The sequence below is a fragment of the Lissotriton helveticus genome, chromosome 9 (genome assembly GCF_964261635.1).
Source record: "Lissotriton helveticus chromosome 9, aLisHel1.1, whole genome shotgun sequence".
NCBI lineage: Eukaryota > Metazoa > Chordata > Amphibia > Caudata > Salamandridae > Lissotriton > Lissotriton helveticus.
Genome location: NC_136070.1, coordinates 943,490,005 through 943,510,395, shown reverse-complemented (window position 1 = coordinate 943,510,395; position 20,391 = coordinate 943,490,005). Strand labels below are relative to the sequence as shown.

The window sequence follows — 20,391 nt, the reverse complement described above, 5'->3', positions numbered from 1 at the left end:
GCGTTATTGTGTTTTTCTTTGCTTGTTATGTTAAAATAAAAGTTTGTGTTTATCAGTGGCTTACTGATTTCGTTTCCCATTTCTTTCTTTCCAGGTTGTTTCATGCTAAAATTTCTATTAACATAGTTTATGTAACATGGAAGCACGTGCAGGGGGATGACGCAGATTCATATATTACGTACACACAAACTCGGACGGGGGGCAGTAAAAGCATGACACACAAGATCCAAAGACAAACATAAAACAGTGATTATTTGGCCAAAATTATCTTTCTCCGTCTGTTAATTTAGAACTAGGCTGGGTTCCCGTTTTTATATTGTCCGACCTAGGAAAACTCGAACATGTCGCTGAAATCGTTCTGGCGGAACCTGTGCCATCGGGCATAATCAAACGTGGTGGTTCTATCTGGTCTGTCCGTGCGAGTCGGATTTTTCTTTGTCTCGCGCTTTTTCTCATTCTGCTGGCCTGTCATTCCTGTCGGCCCTTTGCCCTTACTCACGCTCAGTAGAGTCGGGCATTGGGCTTTCCAGTGTCCGACATATCTACAAAAAGCGCATTGGTCTGGCCCTAAGTCTGGCCGTCTTTTGCGTAGTGTCGGGGGATAACTTTTGGGTCGTGGTGTCCCGGGGTTGTCCTGTCGGTATATTTCTCTACCTGGTTTGTCCTCGTCTTTTCTCTGTCGTTGCATAGCCTCTCTGCGCCACATACCGAGACTGTCGAGCATAATAGGCGTTGTCTTATTATTGCGAAGGGCTATTTCCAGCGTTTCTATTTTATCAAGGTCAAAGGATCCTGCCAGTGGCCACTGTTTGTCTTGACTTTCTTTGGTATACCTGTGCCACAATTTATTATAGGCTATGGTAACTAATCCATAGTTTATGAACATGTCCTTATTAGGGGTGCCTTCTAGTGGAGCTATATGGTCCACCTCTAATACACGGTCCGGGCTGAACCAATTATCAATCAGTGGGGAGAAGACAGACATGACGGCTCGTAACGAGGGACTTAAAAAGTCAGCACTGCCTATCTTATCACTAGGTGCAAAGACTAGACAGAATATTCCTATTCTACGTTGTTTGCAGGCAGTGAATACCTCATGAACAAAAAGTAACAAATAACGAGGAACAATCAAACAATCAATAAATAAATAAGATAGAGTAAGATCAATGGGGAGAGTAAGTAGGGCGCAAAAGTCTGCGTCCTCTACCCTTTCACTATCCGCAAAGAGGAATCTGTTGTTTCCGGTTTGCAGACAGAGAATCTCCAGAAGACAATCTGCGAACAGTAGTTCGGGGTTAAAGAACCCAGTTAATCAGTGAGGGAGAGGGAGTCTCCCAAAAACCGTTTAAGAAATAATAGAGTCAGTGGGGGAGAAAGATAGGCGCGACGGTTACGTTACCTATCCTTCACTGTTTGCAAAAGAGAAGGAGCCTACTGTTTCTCCGTGTGCAGACAGTGAATCTCCAAATAGGTCAAACAAAGAGTAATACTAGTATATTTTTTTTGTAAACAATCAAGCAATCAATTATTTTCGCAATCCGTCGTGTTTACACGACCTTACCCGGACCGTGTGGACAGTTTCTTGTCTTCCGAATCCAGCGCCCGTTCGTCCTCTTTTTCTCGTATTTCTCACGGCACTCCTAATGGTCCCCAGTCAGGACCGTAGATCACTCGAGAGAGGTCTGTTCGGAACTAGTGAAGTTCGGATGATCGGCTGCCAGACGAGGGTCTATTGGGCAAGAGCTCTCCCGATCGTTGCAGTCATTCACTCTGTCGTCGGGACCTCTCCCACTGGATCCACGAGTCGCTGATGGGCCCCACGCTTGGGACGCCAATTGTAAAAAAACCTGATTCGGGTCGGGGACAATCGATATTTGCCCGGCGGTATTGCCTCTGTGACCCTCTAGTTATTTAATCAATGAAGAGGCAGGCGCTGGAGACTGGAAAGCAGGAAACAAGGTTTTTATTCTCTCCGGAGGAGTACACGGCAAAACGGACAGCAGGTATCGTTCTGAGGTGCTCTAACTTATGTCTGAGGTCTGGCCCCTTATATACAGGGTTTTGCGGTTTTTATTACAGTTTACATACTCATGACAAAGCTTTGATGTACGGAAAGACATTCCCGGAACCCCCCCCTCCGGGCCCGTTCCCACACACATTTACAGTAGAGGTCCCCACCCTAGTCACAACAGGTGATGAGTATCGCGCAGCTGGATATTCCGTCAATTCATGGAATGCGGGGTTCGATCGGATCTCGTGGGGTGGGGGCTTTGATCAACCCGGGGATCCTTTGATGGGGGAAGCTTTCTATTGTACGGGGAGGGGCAAGGAATAGTATCGGCAGAGCTGGGTGCCGGCCTGGGAACGAGGAGGACAAACGGGCACACGGGGAAAAGGGGGTTTGCATCAAAGGGCCGGGGATCATGAAAGGGAAGAAGGGAGGTGTTGCGCTGGGGACAGGATGAGGGCCTGAGGCAGAGCAGCGCCGGAGAGGGGTTTATGATTCAAGGCAGGTGCAAGCAGGGGGTTGGTCAGCGTGCAGGCTTAGTGAGGGCGAAGGGCTATGTCAGGGGCCAGCGGCATGCAAAAAGGGTTTGTTCTGTTCAGGGCATCTTAAAATGGCGGGTGCGCACGACAAAAGTGTGGCATCAGGGGAAGAGGCAAGATGGCGCAGATAATGTTCACCAAACCGTACTAATTTTCAACACAGCTTCCCTAAGGGATGGATTTTTGCAAGTAATTTCTCTAGAATTCTTGAATTATTTTTACATCTAACTAATTGATCCCTTATAAGAGAATCATTTAATTCACCAAATTCACACAGTTGGGTTAAGCCTCTGAGTGCTGCAATGTAGTTATTTATAGACTAATTTTTACCTTGTACTCTACTTATAAATGTATGTCGTTCTAATACTATTACTAACAAAAGAGGGAGGGAGAGAAAATGTGGATTCAGTCTCCCCGGGTATAGCACAAAAACAAAGTGGAATCCACTTGGGCAGTTTGAGTAGATCCCTACAGTGGTGGGAAACACTCTGTGTTGTTTAAATACCCCTCACACACCAACAGGCCCCTTGGTGTCATGCTTCATCATCGGGGTCTTCGCACCCCTCTACGGGATGCGGCGTGCTACGACCGACGACTACGTGGGAGCACTTTCAAATGGACTATGTGTGAATGTGTGTGGGATAAGAGGATATATGTGAGTGGTGAGTTTAAAGTGAGTGAGAATTTAAAAATACCTGGCTCGTGGGGTGGCGAAACAAAAACTTTTTATTAAGCCCCCGGCTGGTATTGTTAAAAGGGTGCAAAGTGAGGTTGTAAGTGTATAGTTAAGTACAGCAACCTCGTTGGTGCGTCTACATGAACATGTTTCGGAGTTCAAAGCCTCCTTCTTCAGGACGGGAATTGCACAAAGACCCACCTTACTCACATGTATAAATGTTTCAAAGTGTATTATACAAAAATTAAGAAAAGATGACATCGGAGCCGCGTGAGGGGAGGAGGTTGAATTTCGTCCCAGTAACCATCATCCTATTAGGCCTGATGGAACCCTCCAAAACGTAAAAAGGCTCATGAGGCAATTTATCCTTGTACATTGAGTCTTCACTACACGCCGATTTGGCGAAGAAAGACTACGAGAATGATGGAATGACTAGGTACATTACACCTATAGTTCACTTTTCTTAATTTTTGTATGTGTGTATGTATATGGGTATGTACATAAGTATACATCACACTGATTTCAATATATATATGCTAGTCTGCGTTGTGGTTTGGCGCAGGGAGGAGGGCCATGCTGGGTTTGCACTCACCTGATAAGTTATTAGAACGGAAAGGACCACATTCTCTGGACCATATAGGAAACCAGAGAAAGGAACTCTATCTCATGCCCTCTCTCTCTCTGGTAAAGCGGATGACCTGATTAACTCCTAAAGGATCGGAACACTTTGCACACTGTCGAACTGGTGCACTACTAAGCAGGGTCAGATTGGGATCGCAATTCGGCCCGGGCACTCCCAAAAAAAGTGGCCCACTTTCCCGAATCGTCCCTTTCATGGATCACTATCTGGTTAGTCTCCTTAGACTCATTTTTTTTAGAAATGTTTTGTAAATTAAATATTTTAATGCTTCTAGAACCATTGAGATTGGCATAACTAGAAGCTCTGCATGCGGGCGAGGATAAATAAAATAGCCTAGGGCCACAACACTTGATCTGGCTAGGGTTACCACTTGGACGGTACCAAATGGAAGAAAATTACCCAAAGCCGGTATGTACTTTAAGTAGTAAATGTAAGGCGAAATCACTTTAAAATGTGTTCTAAAGATGGCTTAATACTCTGTGACTGATAGTTAAACTAAAAAAGAAGAGCTGAAAAAATATGTTACAATGGAAAAGGGACTTTTTTTTTTATATAAAGAGTTCTCTTTAATTATCATTGTCCAGCCTTTGTAGAATCTGTCTATTTGTTTCTTGTTATTATTTTTTTGTAGTTTTTTATAGTGTGAACTTGACTTGAAGTCAATAAAGCAATTTACATGATCACCAGTTACATTAAACACGATTATGCGAATACATTATACAATATTAAATTCATTTTTAGGATCAGGCCTGTGAGAGCATGCCCTAACTATTGTTCACAAAAAGGACTTTTAGCCCGGGCATTGCTTACTATTTGTACGTTTGATGCCACTCTTCTTTACAGGATCCCTAATTGGCCAGCCCAGGCCAAACATAATTTTCGGTAATTTCAGTGGAGTAGGGGCAAAGGTATAGATTGAATCAAGTTAATCTATGCCCATCTGTTGCTCACGACTGATTGAGGTACTATTTCTCTCTCCCTCCAACTTCCCCTGCCTGCTGCACCCTCCAAATCGTTTGCACTTTTTTCTTGCTTTTTATATTTTTAACATGGGACAAGGCGGAGAGAGTTTTTTTTTTAAGTTTATGTTGCTGTTCTGGGCTTGAAAATATATGAAAACTCTATAATAGTGTTATTCTCAAACAGTGGAAAGAAGTCCACTGACAACTTTCTCTCATTTTTCCACAGCGGTATAAGCGATATAAGTGAGTACTGCTGGGGCACACATATTACTGGTGTAGCAATATCCCTGAACTGCTCAAGGCTGCAGAGAACAAAATCTGAAAATGTGCTGGGAGAAGCCCCCTTCTGCGCCCCAATATCTTCTTTATAAATACAAAGGGCTGATTGATGTGTTATGTATATGTTTTATACAGCGCCACCCCTTGACCGTCTCAGTGCCTCGGTGTAGCCACAAATGTGCGTTGTGACTAAACAATGAGAAATCTGGATACACGTCAACACTCCCAGTTACCATTTTCTGATGTTATTCATGCCTGAACGTTCTTGAAACAAGCAATCCTAAAAAAAGAGTACATTTTTTAAAATCCTGTACCCCACTTTGCAAGAAGTGCAAATTGCACAGACCTTTCGCGAGCAACTCTCACAAAGTCAGGAATACCTCTCCTTTGTTTGCATCAAATATCTTCTAAAAACACAGGGAAGCCCTTTCTGTGGCTGCATAACACCCTTTCTGTCTGACAGCAGAGAACTCTGATAATTAAATTTAGGAAGCTTGTCTTTCAGGAGCTCATGGTTTACAGGTGACGCTCTGTTTATGATATAATACGCTATTCAGCTTTACTCAGTTACCTATAATCAGGGGCCCATCTGGTTTTGCCACATGTGTGCACTTGCTTTGTTTCGCTGACATCTTCCTGTACGGCATTGTGCATTTAACCCTTGTAAATGTGCATTTGAAGCACTTGGGCCCACAATAGCCTGAGAATGGCACAAAGGCCACAAATCAGCCCCCCCCCCGGCAAATATTCACACCCTCCATTGTTGCCCCCATACCCTGAAGACCAAGGCCCAGCAGGGGATGACACTGCTACTTGCCAGACAGGCCCTACGAGGCAGGGGGCCGAGGCAAGAATTACCAAAGGCCAGAGCAACAGTGGGACCCCAGCCTGAAATTACAACAGGTCAGGAGGGAACCGTGATGCTGGCGCCTCATTAGAGTGCCGTGGCATGGCGGGGATTAGGGAAGACTAAGTCTCTTGGACCAGTTTGCAGAGGCCCAAAAAAAGCGGCGCACAAGTGCCCCTGGAGCCCCGGCCCATCGGCCAATGCCAGGGTGCCCGCCTTCCCAATCCGACGCTGCTACTAAGAAGGTGCACCTTCATTACCACTGCCCCACAGCATCACTTAGACAAATCGTTTTCCGTCCGGTGTAAAATATAGTGAAACTCCATGGCACCACAAGGTCTACCAAGAAAAAAAACGCTAGAATCAACTCTTTCAATCTCATATACCCTCCTAATCTCTCCAAAACCTCAGCAAAAAAAATTAAACACAACACCCTGGTTGATTTTCCAAACACACTATTTGCTGGTCAATAGCACGGCAGCCGATATGGGAAGCTTAAAACAGACCTTCTCTTCTTCAAACTTCATCCTGGTTAAACATCTTCCATGACAAACTCAACACATCATCCACTACCACCTCATAGCTGCAAGCTCCAAATTTCCCCCTCACCACTGTTCAATGGAACCTTCACTATCTCCATCTACAATAATGGTAAGATCCTGATTCAGTCCACAGATTTGCACCTTTTACTATTTGACCGCATCTTCCTAGTCCTCCTCAATGCTCTACTGCAAGCCTCCTCCAAAACGTTGTTCAACATGTCATCTTACCCAACACAATCAACTCAACTCCTGCCCAAACTTCCCACCAATGCACAGCCAGTGGTCTTGAACCCTACCTCTAACTGGGTACCCTTACTCGCCCAACTATACTTCCCAACGTTCAGTATAACCCCCGAAATTTCCCCACCTACTACCTTCTCTTACCCTAATTATTTACTTATCCTCAACTGGTCACAACTAGCAGCCTCCCAACCAGAGCCCACTGGCATAACCCTATCTCCCCGGATCACACACAGACTAGCCCATACTACCATACCTCACTCTCTCATGCCGATCCACACTCCTACTGTGGAGAAGTGTGGCTCAATGGTTAGCGCGGCAGACCCTGATGCAGAGGTCTGGCCCGGGACCAGGGTTCAGTTCCCGCCTCGGCAGGTCTTGGGCTCAATTTCCTCGGACCTGATAATTCTCGTCTCGGTGCCTATTCTAATCATGGGTCCCACTCTGCAACTCTGGGCAATAGCTTGCTTAATCTCCACAACGGCCCCAACAGCGCTGGGATGCCTGGCTTCACCTTGGGGTGCCCAGGAGTGGGCATTTCACAGGGAAAAGCCAGGAAGGGTTCCACAGCGGTATGGGTACAGCGCCAAGAAACCCCGTGGGGTATAAGTGCGCTTTACAAGTACAAATTCATTTCATTTCAAATTCATTTCATTACTCACCTTGCATTTACACACACAGACCACCCCTCCTCCACAATGACAACCCTACAAATACACCCCACTTACCTCCCATACTCATCATTGAGCCACCGTGGTCTAGTCCTCCCTCCACCTTCAACATCACACCCCTAACTCATACTAGCTATATTCCCTCAATTGAGTCACCTCATCTGATGACTCCTGATTTCAACACCTTACCGCCCCACACACCCTTCGCTTCACAAGTACTCTCCATGCTTACTGAACACACACACTCACAACTACACCCTCGGATCTCCTCACTGTTGCCTGCTTATCAGAACTATAACCTCACCTAACTCTAACTTTTCACAAAAATCCACACATTCCCTTTACTCACTCTGGCTACATCTCTCTCAGCGCAGTCTTCTACAGATATTCACTACAATGCAAGGAGATACCAAATGGACCTTTCGCCACGTTTCAATGCCTTACTCTAGACCTACGCATTCAACACAACTCTCCCCTCAGAATTAATGTAATCTACCACCCACCAGGTAATAACATGGCCTTTGTCGAAGAGTGCACTGACCTCGTAACTTACCAAACCCCCCAGAGAGACAAAGTGATCTTTCTGGGAGACATGTATTCCTTGGACAGTATTTTTAACAACTGCTGATGCATTTGATCTCAATGATAGTCTTAACATGCACTTATGTGTAGTATATACAATGAGTTTTGTCAAGTAGTTATATCTTTGAATGTACACCAATGATAAGGATATAGATATGCGATAATGGATTGCTGTGTTTAAGCCATATCCCTAGAGATGAATGGTCAAATGAAACCCTGTATCTTTTGAACCATGCTGTTAGTGTTTTACATTGTACAACTGTAGGAAGGTAGGATCCTTCTGCATGGTTACCTCCACTTTTTGCCTGGTGCAAAGCTGTTTTTGACTAGTCTGACTGGGATCCTGCTAATCAGGACCCCAGTCTCTCTGCTTTCTCCCCTAAATTGTTATGTTCAGTACTTATGTACATCCCAGATTGGGCACCAAGGTACTCTTATCAGTCCCTAGTATATGGTACTAAGGTACCCATGGCATAGGTACCCCAGAGGTCCCCCATGAGCTGAAGCATGTATTATACCACCCAAGGGAGACAATTCAAACTGTAAATCCAGGCCTGCCATTGCAGTCTGTCTAAGCTGGTGCTAGCAGCACTTATGAAAGATATAGGTTTCCTATATTTGGGGTCCCTGCACTTAAAACTTATAAGTCACCCCTATTGCAGGCCTTTGCAATCCTGAAGCCAGGGTGCTTGGTTCGAAGCGTGAGGGTGCCCCTGCATGAGCAGGACAATACGGAGTCCATTCTCCTGGGTTGTAAGTGAAGCAGACATATACTATATAGAGGGGCACCGCATAATTACGCGATGACCAACTCAAAATTGGCTGCAACGAATCCCATCATGTTTGGTATCAAACATGTTGGAATCATACCACCTCGTAGGACTCCAAGCACTGTAAAGGCCCTCGGTTAGGCTCTCACGGCTCCCGGTGCCAGTCCTCTGGATCCGGACAGCACAACATGGCTGCTGCCAAGCAGAGACACGATTCTGCTCTCCTGCTGCTGAGAAGTCAAGCTTGAGCAGAGGAAGGCAGAACAAAATGTATCTTGTAACAGGGAGGTGTGACCACCTCCCAGACAGGATTTAGTAGTGTATTGGTGCCGGGTGGGTGCGCTTGCCAGCGCCACTTAGTCTGCATGAGGGAAACATTTGGTACCCTCCTTGCATAGTACAGTTCAAACCAGCTCTGGGGCGAAACTGGACAAAGGACATGGGAGTATCTTCCCCACTGACCAATCCCTCTCCTGAGAGGGAACCATGAATCGCCCCAACACTTTCTTTAGGGTACTTAAGGACTTACCTGAGTGTAGGTCCCTCGATTCGTTGTGGAACAAAATTCGATTCAGACACCACTTCGACTTCTACCGTCTTGGCACTTTGGACTTCCTTTGGGCTCGACTTAGTCTCCATGCTCGTCTGCTGCATCGTCTGTGCCTGTGCACCATACAGGAACCTTCCAAAGCATGTGGGCATCAAAGACACCAAGTTTGAGGCCAGTACCCCTCGTCGAAGCCGCTGGAACCGAACCCTTGTGCACCACGTTGACCTACAGTTGCAAAGGCTTGTTGGCTTCCTTCCACCAAGATCTTCGGGCTCCAAGTAGCCCCAACCTCAAGCATCTCCAGTGACCAAATTCATCGTCCACACCGCATTGTTTGCAGCGTGGCCTGCATCTTTTGGTGAGCTGCTCGAGGACCTCTTGTGACTCCAGTGCCTCCAGCCTGTGGGTCCTGTTTTCCTCTTGCGACTCCAGTGCCTCCAGCCTGTGGGTCCTGTTGAGGGTCATCTTTGTTTCTTTCAGGCTCCCCTGATTGCTCAGGCTTATCCTGACTCCCCTGCTTGTGGCGAGTCCCCTTGGCCTTGCTGGTCCCGACATTGCACCTTCTTTGGCTTCCACATTGTTTGCAGTTGCCAAGGCTTGTTGGTGCTCCCGACGGACACCGACCCCTCAACTCTCGATATCTGACGTAGGGGAGCTTGTGCATGGCTCCTGGTCTTCCATAGCATCGCCTGGTCCTCACAGCTGCAGAGTCAAGGTCACCGTCAACTCCCGACATCGGTGGGCATTCGCCTTCCAGGTCTACGGGTCACTGCTGAGTGACAGACTCTGTCCCCTCTGCTTGCAGGTACTCCTCAAGTTGAATCCACCCTCGAATTCCACCGCACACTTTCTCCTTCTTCAGCAGCGGCATTTTCCGGAAGTCCTCCACTGGGTTTTACTGCGGTTTCCGACACTACTTCACACCTATGCACCCAGCTTCCTTGGTGTAGGCAACGTGGGTACTAGGGTATCCACAGGGGGGGTGGCTCGCCAACCTTCTGTCTTCCATGGGGTTTCTTCAGGGTCCACTGGGAAGGCCCCTTTTCCTTTAAAATTGCAACTGCAACTTACACATTGATTTGTACGGAGAACGCAGCTGTGCTCTCACACTGCACACGCTCTCCATGGGGGTTTCTAGTCACTCACCTTGGACGGTTCCTCGGGTCGCCAGCACTTCAACGCCCTCTAGGCATTTTCTTGACATGAGTCGTGGTTCTCATTCCACTTTCTTAATATTTGGTTTGGTTCCCCCTCCCTCCCCACGGAGTCCGCTTTGTAGATTGTGCTATTTACTTGATTTCTATAGAAAGTATTGTGTGGATTTCTCCAGGTAGGAGTTATCTAAACATGTTAGTGAGTATTATATAATAAATACATATTTTTCTAAATACCTTGTGTGGTTGTTTTTCATTTAATATATACCTATAAGATTGCATTCTGGTAAAACACGCTGCTTTACACTCCTTCTGGACTAAACCTGAAGGCTGCTCTCCACAGCTACCACTTAGAGAGCTTTCTAAATTTGTCTAAGACCGCCTAAATCACAATAAGTGTTGTCTGGACTGGTGCACGGTATCCACTTACATTAGTGTACATCATATACCAGGCCAGCCTCTCACAACAATCTAAAGGATTATATTTAAAAGCTCACGCTTCGCTTGATCTTGGTGAGAAGTGGAACTATCCTCACACGCAGGGGTGGTGGCGTTCTTACATAACACACTATAATGACAGCTATTGTGGTGGCCTGGTTATCAACTAAGTGGCGACTTGTTTGTACTGTGGGTAATTAGCCCTTTTTAGATTGGCTATACATGAAGGTTAACCTGTGTGATGTGTTTTGAGTAACTTCATTTGATAATGGACTTCACATTGTCACACTTACGAGAGTCTACTGTTAATATATGTAGCGGGATTAATGACTTGTGCCGTCTTATATTATTTGTTACCTGATTGTATATCGATATGTTTTCTGTACATTACTGTTATCCTATTATGTTAGTGACTATTATACTGCTCCCATTATTTCTGTTCAGTCCTGCTGCCCCTACCCCTGTCTCTGTGAAGCGCTCTGATATCTGTAAAGATCTTGTTCGCGCTATATAAAACTTTGAATAAATAAATAAATAAATATCTGTAAATACAGCGTATGGGTTGATAATGTACTTTATTTGAGGTTTAGATCATCTGGATTACGCTTAAGTTCCTATGAATAATACCTATTCCAACATAAATGGGGGTGGGGTCGCACACTACTCACACACCGGCGGTGTCGCCCCTAAGGACTCTGGTCAATGTAGTAAAGTGTTCGCGATACATCATCTTTCGATCTTCTGCTATCTTAGCTGTCTTCGCTATCCCTGGACACGTGTTTCGGGGTATCACCCCTCGTCAGCAGGGATAGGCCGTGTACTGGGGTTGCCGATGGCTGCCAATATCTGCCAGGTATAGTACCACTCAGGCGCGTAGGTGCGGGATCCCAGGCTCGTCAGCCCACTGCTCACGGGAGCTTTAAAGTTACAAATGGGGGTGGGGTCGCACACTACTCACACACCGGCGGTGTCGCCCCTAAGGACTCTGGTCAATGTAGTAAAGTGTTCGCGATGCATCATCTTTCGATCTTCTGCTATGTTCGCTGTCTTCGCCATCCCTGGACACGTGTTTCGGGGTATCACCCCTCGTCAGCAGGGATAGGCCGTGTACTGGGGTTGCCGATGGCTTCCAATATCTGCCAGGTATAGTACCACTCAGGCGCGTAGGTGCGGGATCCCAGGCTCGTCAGCCCACTGCTCACGGGAGCTTTAAAGTTACAAATGGGGGTGGGGTCGCACACTACTCACACACCGGCGGTGTCGCCCCTAAGGACTCTGGTCAATGTAGTAAAGTGTTCGCGATGCATCATCTTTCGATCTTCTGCTATCTTCGCTGTCTTCGCCATCCCTGGACACATGTTTCGGGGTATCACCCCTTGTCAGCAGGGATAGGCCGTGTACTGGGGTTGCCGATGGCTGCCAATATCCGCCAGGTATAGTACCACTCAGGCGCGTAGGTGCGGGATCCCAGGCTCGTCAGCCCACTGCTCACGGGAGCTTTAAAGTTACAAATGGGGGTGGGGTCGCACACTACTCACACACCGGCGGTGTCGCCCCTAAGGACTCTGGTCAATGTAGTAAAGTGTTCGCGATGCATCATCTTTCGATCTTCTGCTATCTTCGCCATCCCTGGACACGTGTTTCGGGGTATCACCCCTCGTCAGCAGGGATAGGCCGTGTACTGGGGTTGCGGATGGCTGCCAATATCTGCCAGGTATAGTACCACTCAGGCGCATAGGTGCGGGATCCCAGGCTCGTCAGCCCACTGCTCACGGGAGCTTTAAAGTTACAATCACCCGCACCTAGGCGCCTGAGTGGTACTATACCTGGCAGATATTGGCAGCCATCAGCAACCCCAGTACACGGCCTATCCCTGCTGACGAGGGGTGATACCCCGAAACACGTGTCCAGGGATGGCGAAGACAGCGAAGATAGCATAAGATCGAAAGATGATGCATCGCGAACACTTTACTACATTGACCAGAGTCCTTAGGGGCGACACCGCCAGTGTGTGAGTAGTGTGCGACCCCATCCCCATTTGTAACTTTAAAGCTCCCGTGAGCAGTGGGCTGACGAGCCTGGGATCCCGCACCTACGCGCCTGAGTGGTACTATACCTGGCAGATATTGGCAGCCATCGGCAACCCCAGTACACGGCCTATCCCTGCTGACGAGGGGTGATTCTCCGAAACACGTGTCCAGGGATGGCGAAGACAGCGAAGATAGCAGAAGATCGAAAGATGATGCATCGTGAACACTTTACTACATTGACCAGAGTCCTATGGGGCGACACCGCCGGTGTGTGAGTAGTGTGCGACCCCACCCCCATTTGTAACTTTAAAGCTCCCGTGAGCAGTGGGCTGACGAGCCTGGGATCCCGCACCTACGCGCCTGAGTGGTACTATACCTGGCAGATATTGGCAGCCATCGGCAACCCCAGTACACGGCCTATCCCTGCTGACGAGGGGTGATTCTCCGAAACACGTGTCCAGGGATGGCGAAGACAGCGAAGATAGCAGAAGATCGAAAGATGATGCATCGCGAACACTTTACTACATTGACCAGAGTCCTTAGGGGCGACACCGCCGGTGTGTGAGTAGTGTGCGACCCCACCCCCATTCTTAACTTTAAAGTTCCCGTGAGCAGTGGGCTGACGAGCCTGGGATCCCGCACCTACGCGCCTGAGTGGTACTATACCTGGCAGGTATTGGCAGCCATCGGCAACCCCAGTACACGGCCTATCCCTGCTGACGAGGGGTGACACCCCGAAACACGTGTCCAGGGATGGCGAAGACAGCGAAGATAGCAGAAGATCGAAAGATGATGCATCGCGAACACTTTACTACATTGACCAGAGTCCTTAGGGGCGACACCGCCGGTGTGCGAGTAGTGTGCGACCCCACCCCCATTTGTAACCTATTCCAACATGGCGCTGTTGCCAAAGGATAGGTGGTCCTTTGTTGATGTTCAGTTATGGCTGCATTAACTTCCACTTGCTTGTCTTCGCGACATCGGTCTTCTCTTGGCTTACAACGTAGACAGGTGAGCAATGGATACATCTTGGAGTTTGTTTTTAACAGACAGGACTTACTTGGTAAATTGCTTAATTACAGCTTATGCCTAGATCATGAATGAGAAATTTTTACTTTTCCAATATGGCTTTGTTATATGAATGACGGAGTTATCCTACTTCGATACTTAGTATTAGTAGTGCTTATACTCACATTCCCGCCCTCATCACAACCGCACTTCGAGCTTGGCGTTTTTGGGCCATTGGCGGTTGTCTGGTCAGTGAGTGGTAAACTCTGTAACATGTGTTTGTTTTGGATTAATGTTTATACTAAATGATTATTTCCCTGATTGATTTTGTATTATTGGTTTACACCAGGCTCATAATGGTCCTGGAAAAATAACAACAAAGAAAGGTGCTTGATTCGGCTTTTTACACATTGGATTAGGGAGTCACAGTTATTTGGATGGCTACGATTTCTACTAATTCTTGGGGGTGAGTGGACTCTTATTAATTAGGTTTGAAATGTAGTCGTGACCACGGTGTATACATTACAGAATAGTGGTGTTCTGGTTAAAGTATATTTATTTACTGTTTATGTCAGCAGGCTTTGTTTGGGAATTGTACTATACACAGTGCCTAGACATATGGATAGTGTTGGACCTGGGATTACCAGTCTACAAAGGGTAGCTTGGCACAGAGTAGGAAGGCCTATCCCAAAGGCACATGTGTTAAGTTTGCGTCACACCCTTCAGTAATCCAGCGCCCATCCATAAAATGAGACACTACACCAGTTTAGAAAAATACGAATGGTTTTATAAAAGTAGATCTTTAGATTTTCTCAGACTGTCAGCAGTATAAAACCTTAACACAGGAAATATTTCTATATTTGATCATTCAAGGCATTCATAAATCTGTACATTACTTCAATTGATTTCCTTTTCCCCACATTGGAAATGTAAGTGCTAGAAGAAAATTGGTTGCAATACAAATTAAATTGAGAATAAGCATTATGCCTGGCGTTGTCTGGAGTCTGCTGAGGACCTCACAAGTCCAATGCAGATCTTTCAACTCACTTATGTGGAGGACGTCTCGTTCCTTGAAGTCAATCAAATGTATCATGGTTAATTAAAACCATAACTTTCAACAAACGAAGCAAATATGAAGATCTCTAATATACACGTATATTAACTCATGAACGTCATCCAGAATGCTAAAATAAAAATAGCATACAAATTTTAAAACAGCAGACTTAGGAAATCAGTACTAAAAATATGTTAAAAACTGCACGCGATTGGGATCTAGTTAAGCATGAATTTATAATTAACCAGAGAATGTTTTACTGTAATAACTCGTCGTAATAAAGTGTCCTTGTACATAAACAGACTATGTATGTCATAAAATGAAACAAGCACCTACAAAGTTGGCTAAAGGAAACTATTCAGGTTGCCATAAAGGCTGCTGAAATGAGCAACACATTAGTAAATAATGCATTGCAAAATAATCGATGCTCAGTCTGCATAAGTTTTCTGAGCAGATTTGCAAGTAAAATGACAAAATGCCACGGTGCCCGATGTCGACCAGTCACCATAGGCTCATGAAATGTTGTAGCAGTTAGTAACTGCAAAACAACATTGAAAAAAATTAACTTATAACCAGCATACCATCAGAAAAAAAAATCCACTCAATGATTTTATGGACTTAAAACTACTCTCCTTCAGCCTGCTTGGAGACTCGTTGAGAGGTACAGAGGAGAAAACATAATTAAAGAAAGGTAGAACGGCATGCGTAATATCGAAAGATATTTGAGGGGGGGGGGGTGACTGTGTTTTGGCTGTTAAAGATGGTCTGCTGTTCATGGGCTTACACAGTCGATAATGCTCTTTAGTTTGGGGGCGTATGCGGGACCGCCGTTGGAGACTTGAGCTGATGGGTTGTAAGGAAAACAGCCTGCTGTATTTCTCACGGACACTTTACCCTTCTTCTTACCCCTCTACTTACTTCTCCGGATGAGCTGCGCCATGGGCCCTGACATTTTCTGCGGCTGTCACTGGCTCGAATTTTACCCCAATGTTCCGTCCACTTACAAGTCAATCCCACGCTGTCAGTGTCCCGAACTTTGCCCCACTGTTGCCGCCTACTTACAAGTCACCTCACTTGAACTTTAGAAAAATAAAAGGCCCGCCATCTTGGGATGGGCGTATTTCCACATACATACCCTGGAACCGTCACTTTATAAAGAACAACAGTCTTTATACACGGACATATTCACTCTATGTATTTCAAGCAGAACCAGTGACTTTTTGCGATATTAAACGCAGACATGCCAACCCTCCCGATTCAAGAGGGAGACTACCGATTTCAAGGCTAGTCTCCCGCCTCCCGATTTAAGCATCCAGAAACCCGATTCCACAGGAATTACACAATGAACTGCTTCTGGTGCTTAATATAACTCAAAGTTGAGCTAAACGGAGAGCTCAAAGTTACGTTGGCTCTCCACATTTGTTTTCCTCCCCACATCCCGTAGTTGTGAATATATTCTTGCCTGAGCCAGCCCAAAAGCTATTGGTATAGAAGTGAGCTTGGGCGGGCCCAGGGTTCAGGACTCCAGAAACAAATGTATTTTCCTGCAGCCTCCGAGTCCTAAAAGGCTCGGCGGCGTCCCCTGCTCCATGTTGTTAATTGAGAAGTGTGTGAAGGCTACGGCGGAGGTTTCTGTGTTTTCCGATGTTGCACGGGAGGCGAGGGCAGGCCGCTGTGTACCGGCTCTGGTTAACCCCTTGCAGGCTGCGGCCTCCTTCACAAATGAGGGTGTGCATCGTTAACAAACCCGTCTCCTGGGCTGCATCGCGGGCGCAAGGTCCCAGGGACTGCTGGACTTTGACAATTGTAACTCTTTTTTACATCTTTCAAAGTTAAACTAATAATGACAACCAATCAAAAACCTTTATATTAACATAAAGTGCCAATGATACATTATAAGATGTGAGCTAAATAATAACGGAGAAATAAAAAAAACTTAAAAACAATATTACAAATACCATGTTTCCAAGAAAAAAATATTACAAGTAGCACGTTCACAGCCCTAGTATTGTTTCTGTTTTTGTAGGATTTTACCAGTGGTTGTCACTCTGACGTCAATGAACGATCGTGTGAACATTGTGTTGACTCATTGGTAGCTCTTCCAGTCTACCACCTTCGAATATTACACCGGAGAGATGAGTCACAGCACTTCAGGTGGGTGCTTTTTGCCCCAGCCTGGGTAACGCACAAAAAGAACACACCTGCGCACAAACAAACAAAGTAGTAGCGAGGAGTAGATTCTTCTTAAATATGCAGATTGTGCGATAAACTGGGAATGGCGCATTTGTACCTTACAAAAATAGGGCTCCTTATGCACAAAGGATGCAGCTACATTTGTTTCCTTCCCATGCCCCAAAGCAGTCTGTCGCAACATTCCCTCTCAAACAATCATTGGAGCATGCAGGTGAAACTTTCAATCACGGAAAACACGGTAAAAGAAAAGCTACTACAGACATTGGCCCTGATTACAGGAAATAACAGTTCTTCGGGACTTTACTGCTTTTCCTTCTGCTAGCGTACTCTACCTGCTCGGAAGGGCATCAACTACAGAAATGCTACTGTGCTGGGGTAGGTGGTTTTATTGGGGGTGTTTCAGCGCAACATTGGTACTGCTCCGCCCATCTTGTAGAAGAGCCCGTGGGTTGATCCCTTCCCACAAGATCAGTCTGGGGGCCCTCAGATAATGCCGAGTATCCAGGAGACGTAGAGGTTCTCTTCAGCAACCCAATGCAAAGAACTGATGCTACCCTCATTACTGACTGCTGCATAATGTGTGGTAGTAGTGCACTTTTGGCAATGTCTGTCTGCTGCATAATGTGTGGTAGTAGTGCACTTTTGGCAATGTCTGTCTGCTGCATAATGTGTGGTAGTGCACCTTTGGCAATGTCTGCCTGCTGCATAATGTGTTGTAATGCACTTCTGGCAGTGAATGTCTTCTGTATAACGTGTGATCACACACATTCTGCAGTGCCTGTCTCCTGTGTAATGGATGGTAGTGTACTTTCAGCAGACTTTTCATGCATTGATGAAATTAATACATATGACTCTCTTCCTGGAAGAGAGCATGCTACATTCTACTTACAGGTGTATGTATGACCTATTTCTATAAAACAGAAGTTATTTCCTGAAGATGGTAAAAAAACATCTCTCCCAGTTACTCCTGCGATCCATTTTGTGTTACGCCTGACCCGCTTCGTGTTACGCGCTATTCAGGTCTTTGCACCCACGCATATTTCTCCCTCTTATCGAAGTTGAAATGTTGGCATGTATGTAAACGGCCAATGTTTAACTATGTTATTATACATAATGTGTAACCTAACGGGTGCTCACGTAAAGCGCTCCAATACCTTGTGTCGAGTTCGCTATACACAGCTGCATAAATTGCACATAAGATGACGAAGATAATTACCATGGACACGTGCTCTGCAGTAGGATGGTGGCCGTGATAGATCAGACTCAAAGGTGTATGGTGTCAACGATATGCTAACGAAATAGCATAGAAATAGAAATGAGACCTTAGCATAAAAGCAAAGCATAAAAGCAAGGTATACTATACAATTTCAGAGAGTTTGAAGGGGAAATCAAAACACATTGAAAACGTAATATAAATAGTTCAGCGTTTCCATCTGAAATCTTAGTTGTTTTAAGGATTGGGAGGTGATGATTAGATTATGCAGAACTTCCCTTTTGCTTTAAATTGAGAAGCAGGTCCATTTATGGTGACCAAGTGAAGGCATGTCCCTAGGACACTAGTTTCAGTTCTGGATTTTGAGTTTAATATTTCACTGCATTCTGAGAGTCGTAGTTGAGGCATCTGTAGTGTCCTAGCAGACACTGTCTAGTTGTTATAGATGTAATGGTACACCTAACACCCACCCACCACTGATGTCACGAGACCACGTGACACAGCTAATAAAAGAGCCGAGCGCACGTGCTCGTGGGTCACTAACCCACTATGCCTATGGTGTCTGTGTCGCAATTACTATGAGCATGTGGGCCTAGGCCCCACAGTATTACAATGGCGACGAGGGAGTGGTTCTAACTCCACGCGACGCAGCCACTGCTAAAATGGGGGAGAGAATCCTGCCCGAGCGAAGGGCACCCCCAGAGGAAGCAGCGCTGGCCGCCGAGTGCCCACGAGGCGTGCATCGTGCCCCGGGCCTAGCCTTTGATAAGGAGGTGATCGGGAGCCGACCCCGCACCTCTCTGGCCCCACCGGGAGCTGTCCTGCTGAGCGAGGCACTCGAGGATAGAGCGGACCGTGCGGTGCCCACCCACCACGGCCGCAGCGGAATAAAAGGCCCGGAGGCCAGAGGTGAGCCCGAGCCATGAATGCCCCCAGGAGGTCGCACATGCCAGGAGCGACCCCCCTTATTACGGCACATGAAGCGGAGCCCACCCGCATGACCAGCGCGCCTCGCCGGGCGTGAGTGTGCCCACAAAGACATTTAATTAAAGCAGTGCCAGCGGAGCCCACCCGCGGCCTGCCTGCTGCGTCTGCTGTCCCCCGCCGCGCCGCGTGTGATGAGAGGCGGCCGCGGCGAGGGTGAAAAACAATAAAAACATAGCAGCGCGGGTGGAGCCCACCCGCGGCCTGCCTGAGGCGACCCCCGATGGACAACAACTTTAGCAAGGCCAGCGGAGCTCACCCGCGGCCTGCTAGCATCGACCCAGAGCCCCGCCGCGCAGCGTGTGACCGGAGCTGCTGCGGCGGTGGACTGAATGCAGGCGCGGCGCTGTGTGGAGGAGAAGACGTGCAAGCGGGAAAATGAAAGTAAACATGCGGAGCCCACCCGCGATCAGCATAAGTGCCCCCAAAGGTTACACAAAACAGCACACTGTCAGTGGAGCCCACCCGCAGCTACAGGGAGTGATGCCCAACCCCACGAGACTGCACAGATCCTGCAAGTTCCCCCCCGCCCCCCCCGCCCGAGAACTGTCACAAGCTGCCAGGGCAGAGAGGAAGAAGCGTAAAGAAGAGCATGGCCAGCGCTGGGGGAGAAATGTGCCCCCACCTTCTGTGCATCCAAAATAAAAAAAAACAGTGAAAAGGCATCCGGCTGACAGCGAAAGCAAGCACCACAGCTGCAAGCTGCATACTGCCCCCAACTGCCCCAAGTTACAAAAAGGAAAAGAAAGGACTTACCTGCAGTGACTCCAGCCCCCTCCTGCACACTCCTGGCATCAACAGGTCCTGCAAGCAAGCTCAGGACTCCAAGCCCAAACAACATGGGAAGGAAAAATCACCAAGAGGAGGCGAGCTCCTGCTGAAGGGAATCCAGCCCACACTGCCATCTAGTGGTCACTAGGTGATATTGCGTCAGAAGAAGCACAAAGAAGCCAACAAGCACAAGACACAACAAGGGAAAGCCAACAGAGGTAAAGCAAGCCTGCAGCGACG

General features: G+C 47.0%; 1 protein-coding gene across 3 annotated transcripts in view; it reads right to left on the bottom strand.

Annotated features, from left to right (window-relative positions):
* LOC144782052 (delta(3,5)-Delta(2,4)-dienoyl-CoA isomerase, mitochondrial-like) overlaps window positions 1-20,154 on the bottom strand; it is a 221,724-nt gene extending 201,570 nt beyond the window's left edge. For 2 of the 3 annotated variants that reach the window (XM_078661187.1, XM_078661189.1), the window contains exon 1: window positions 15,909-16,062. In XM_078661187.1, coding sequence (XP_078517313.1) covers window positions 15,909-15,942 — 34 coding nt within the window. In that variant the 5' untranslated portion in view covers window positions 15,943-16,062. Of the gene's footprint in view, window positions 1-15,908; window positions 16,063-20,136 lie in introns of those variants that run through there. The other variant, XM_078661188.1, reaches the window with a different exon arrangement.
* Between the last annotated feature and the right edge of the window lie 237 nt (window positions 20,155-20,391).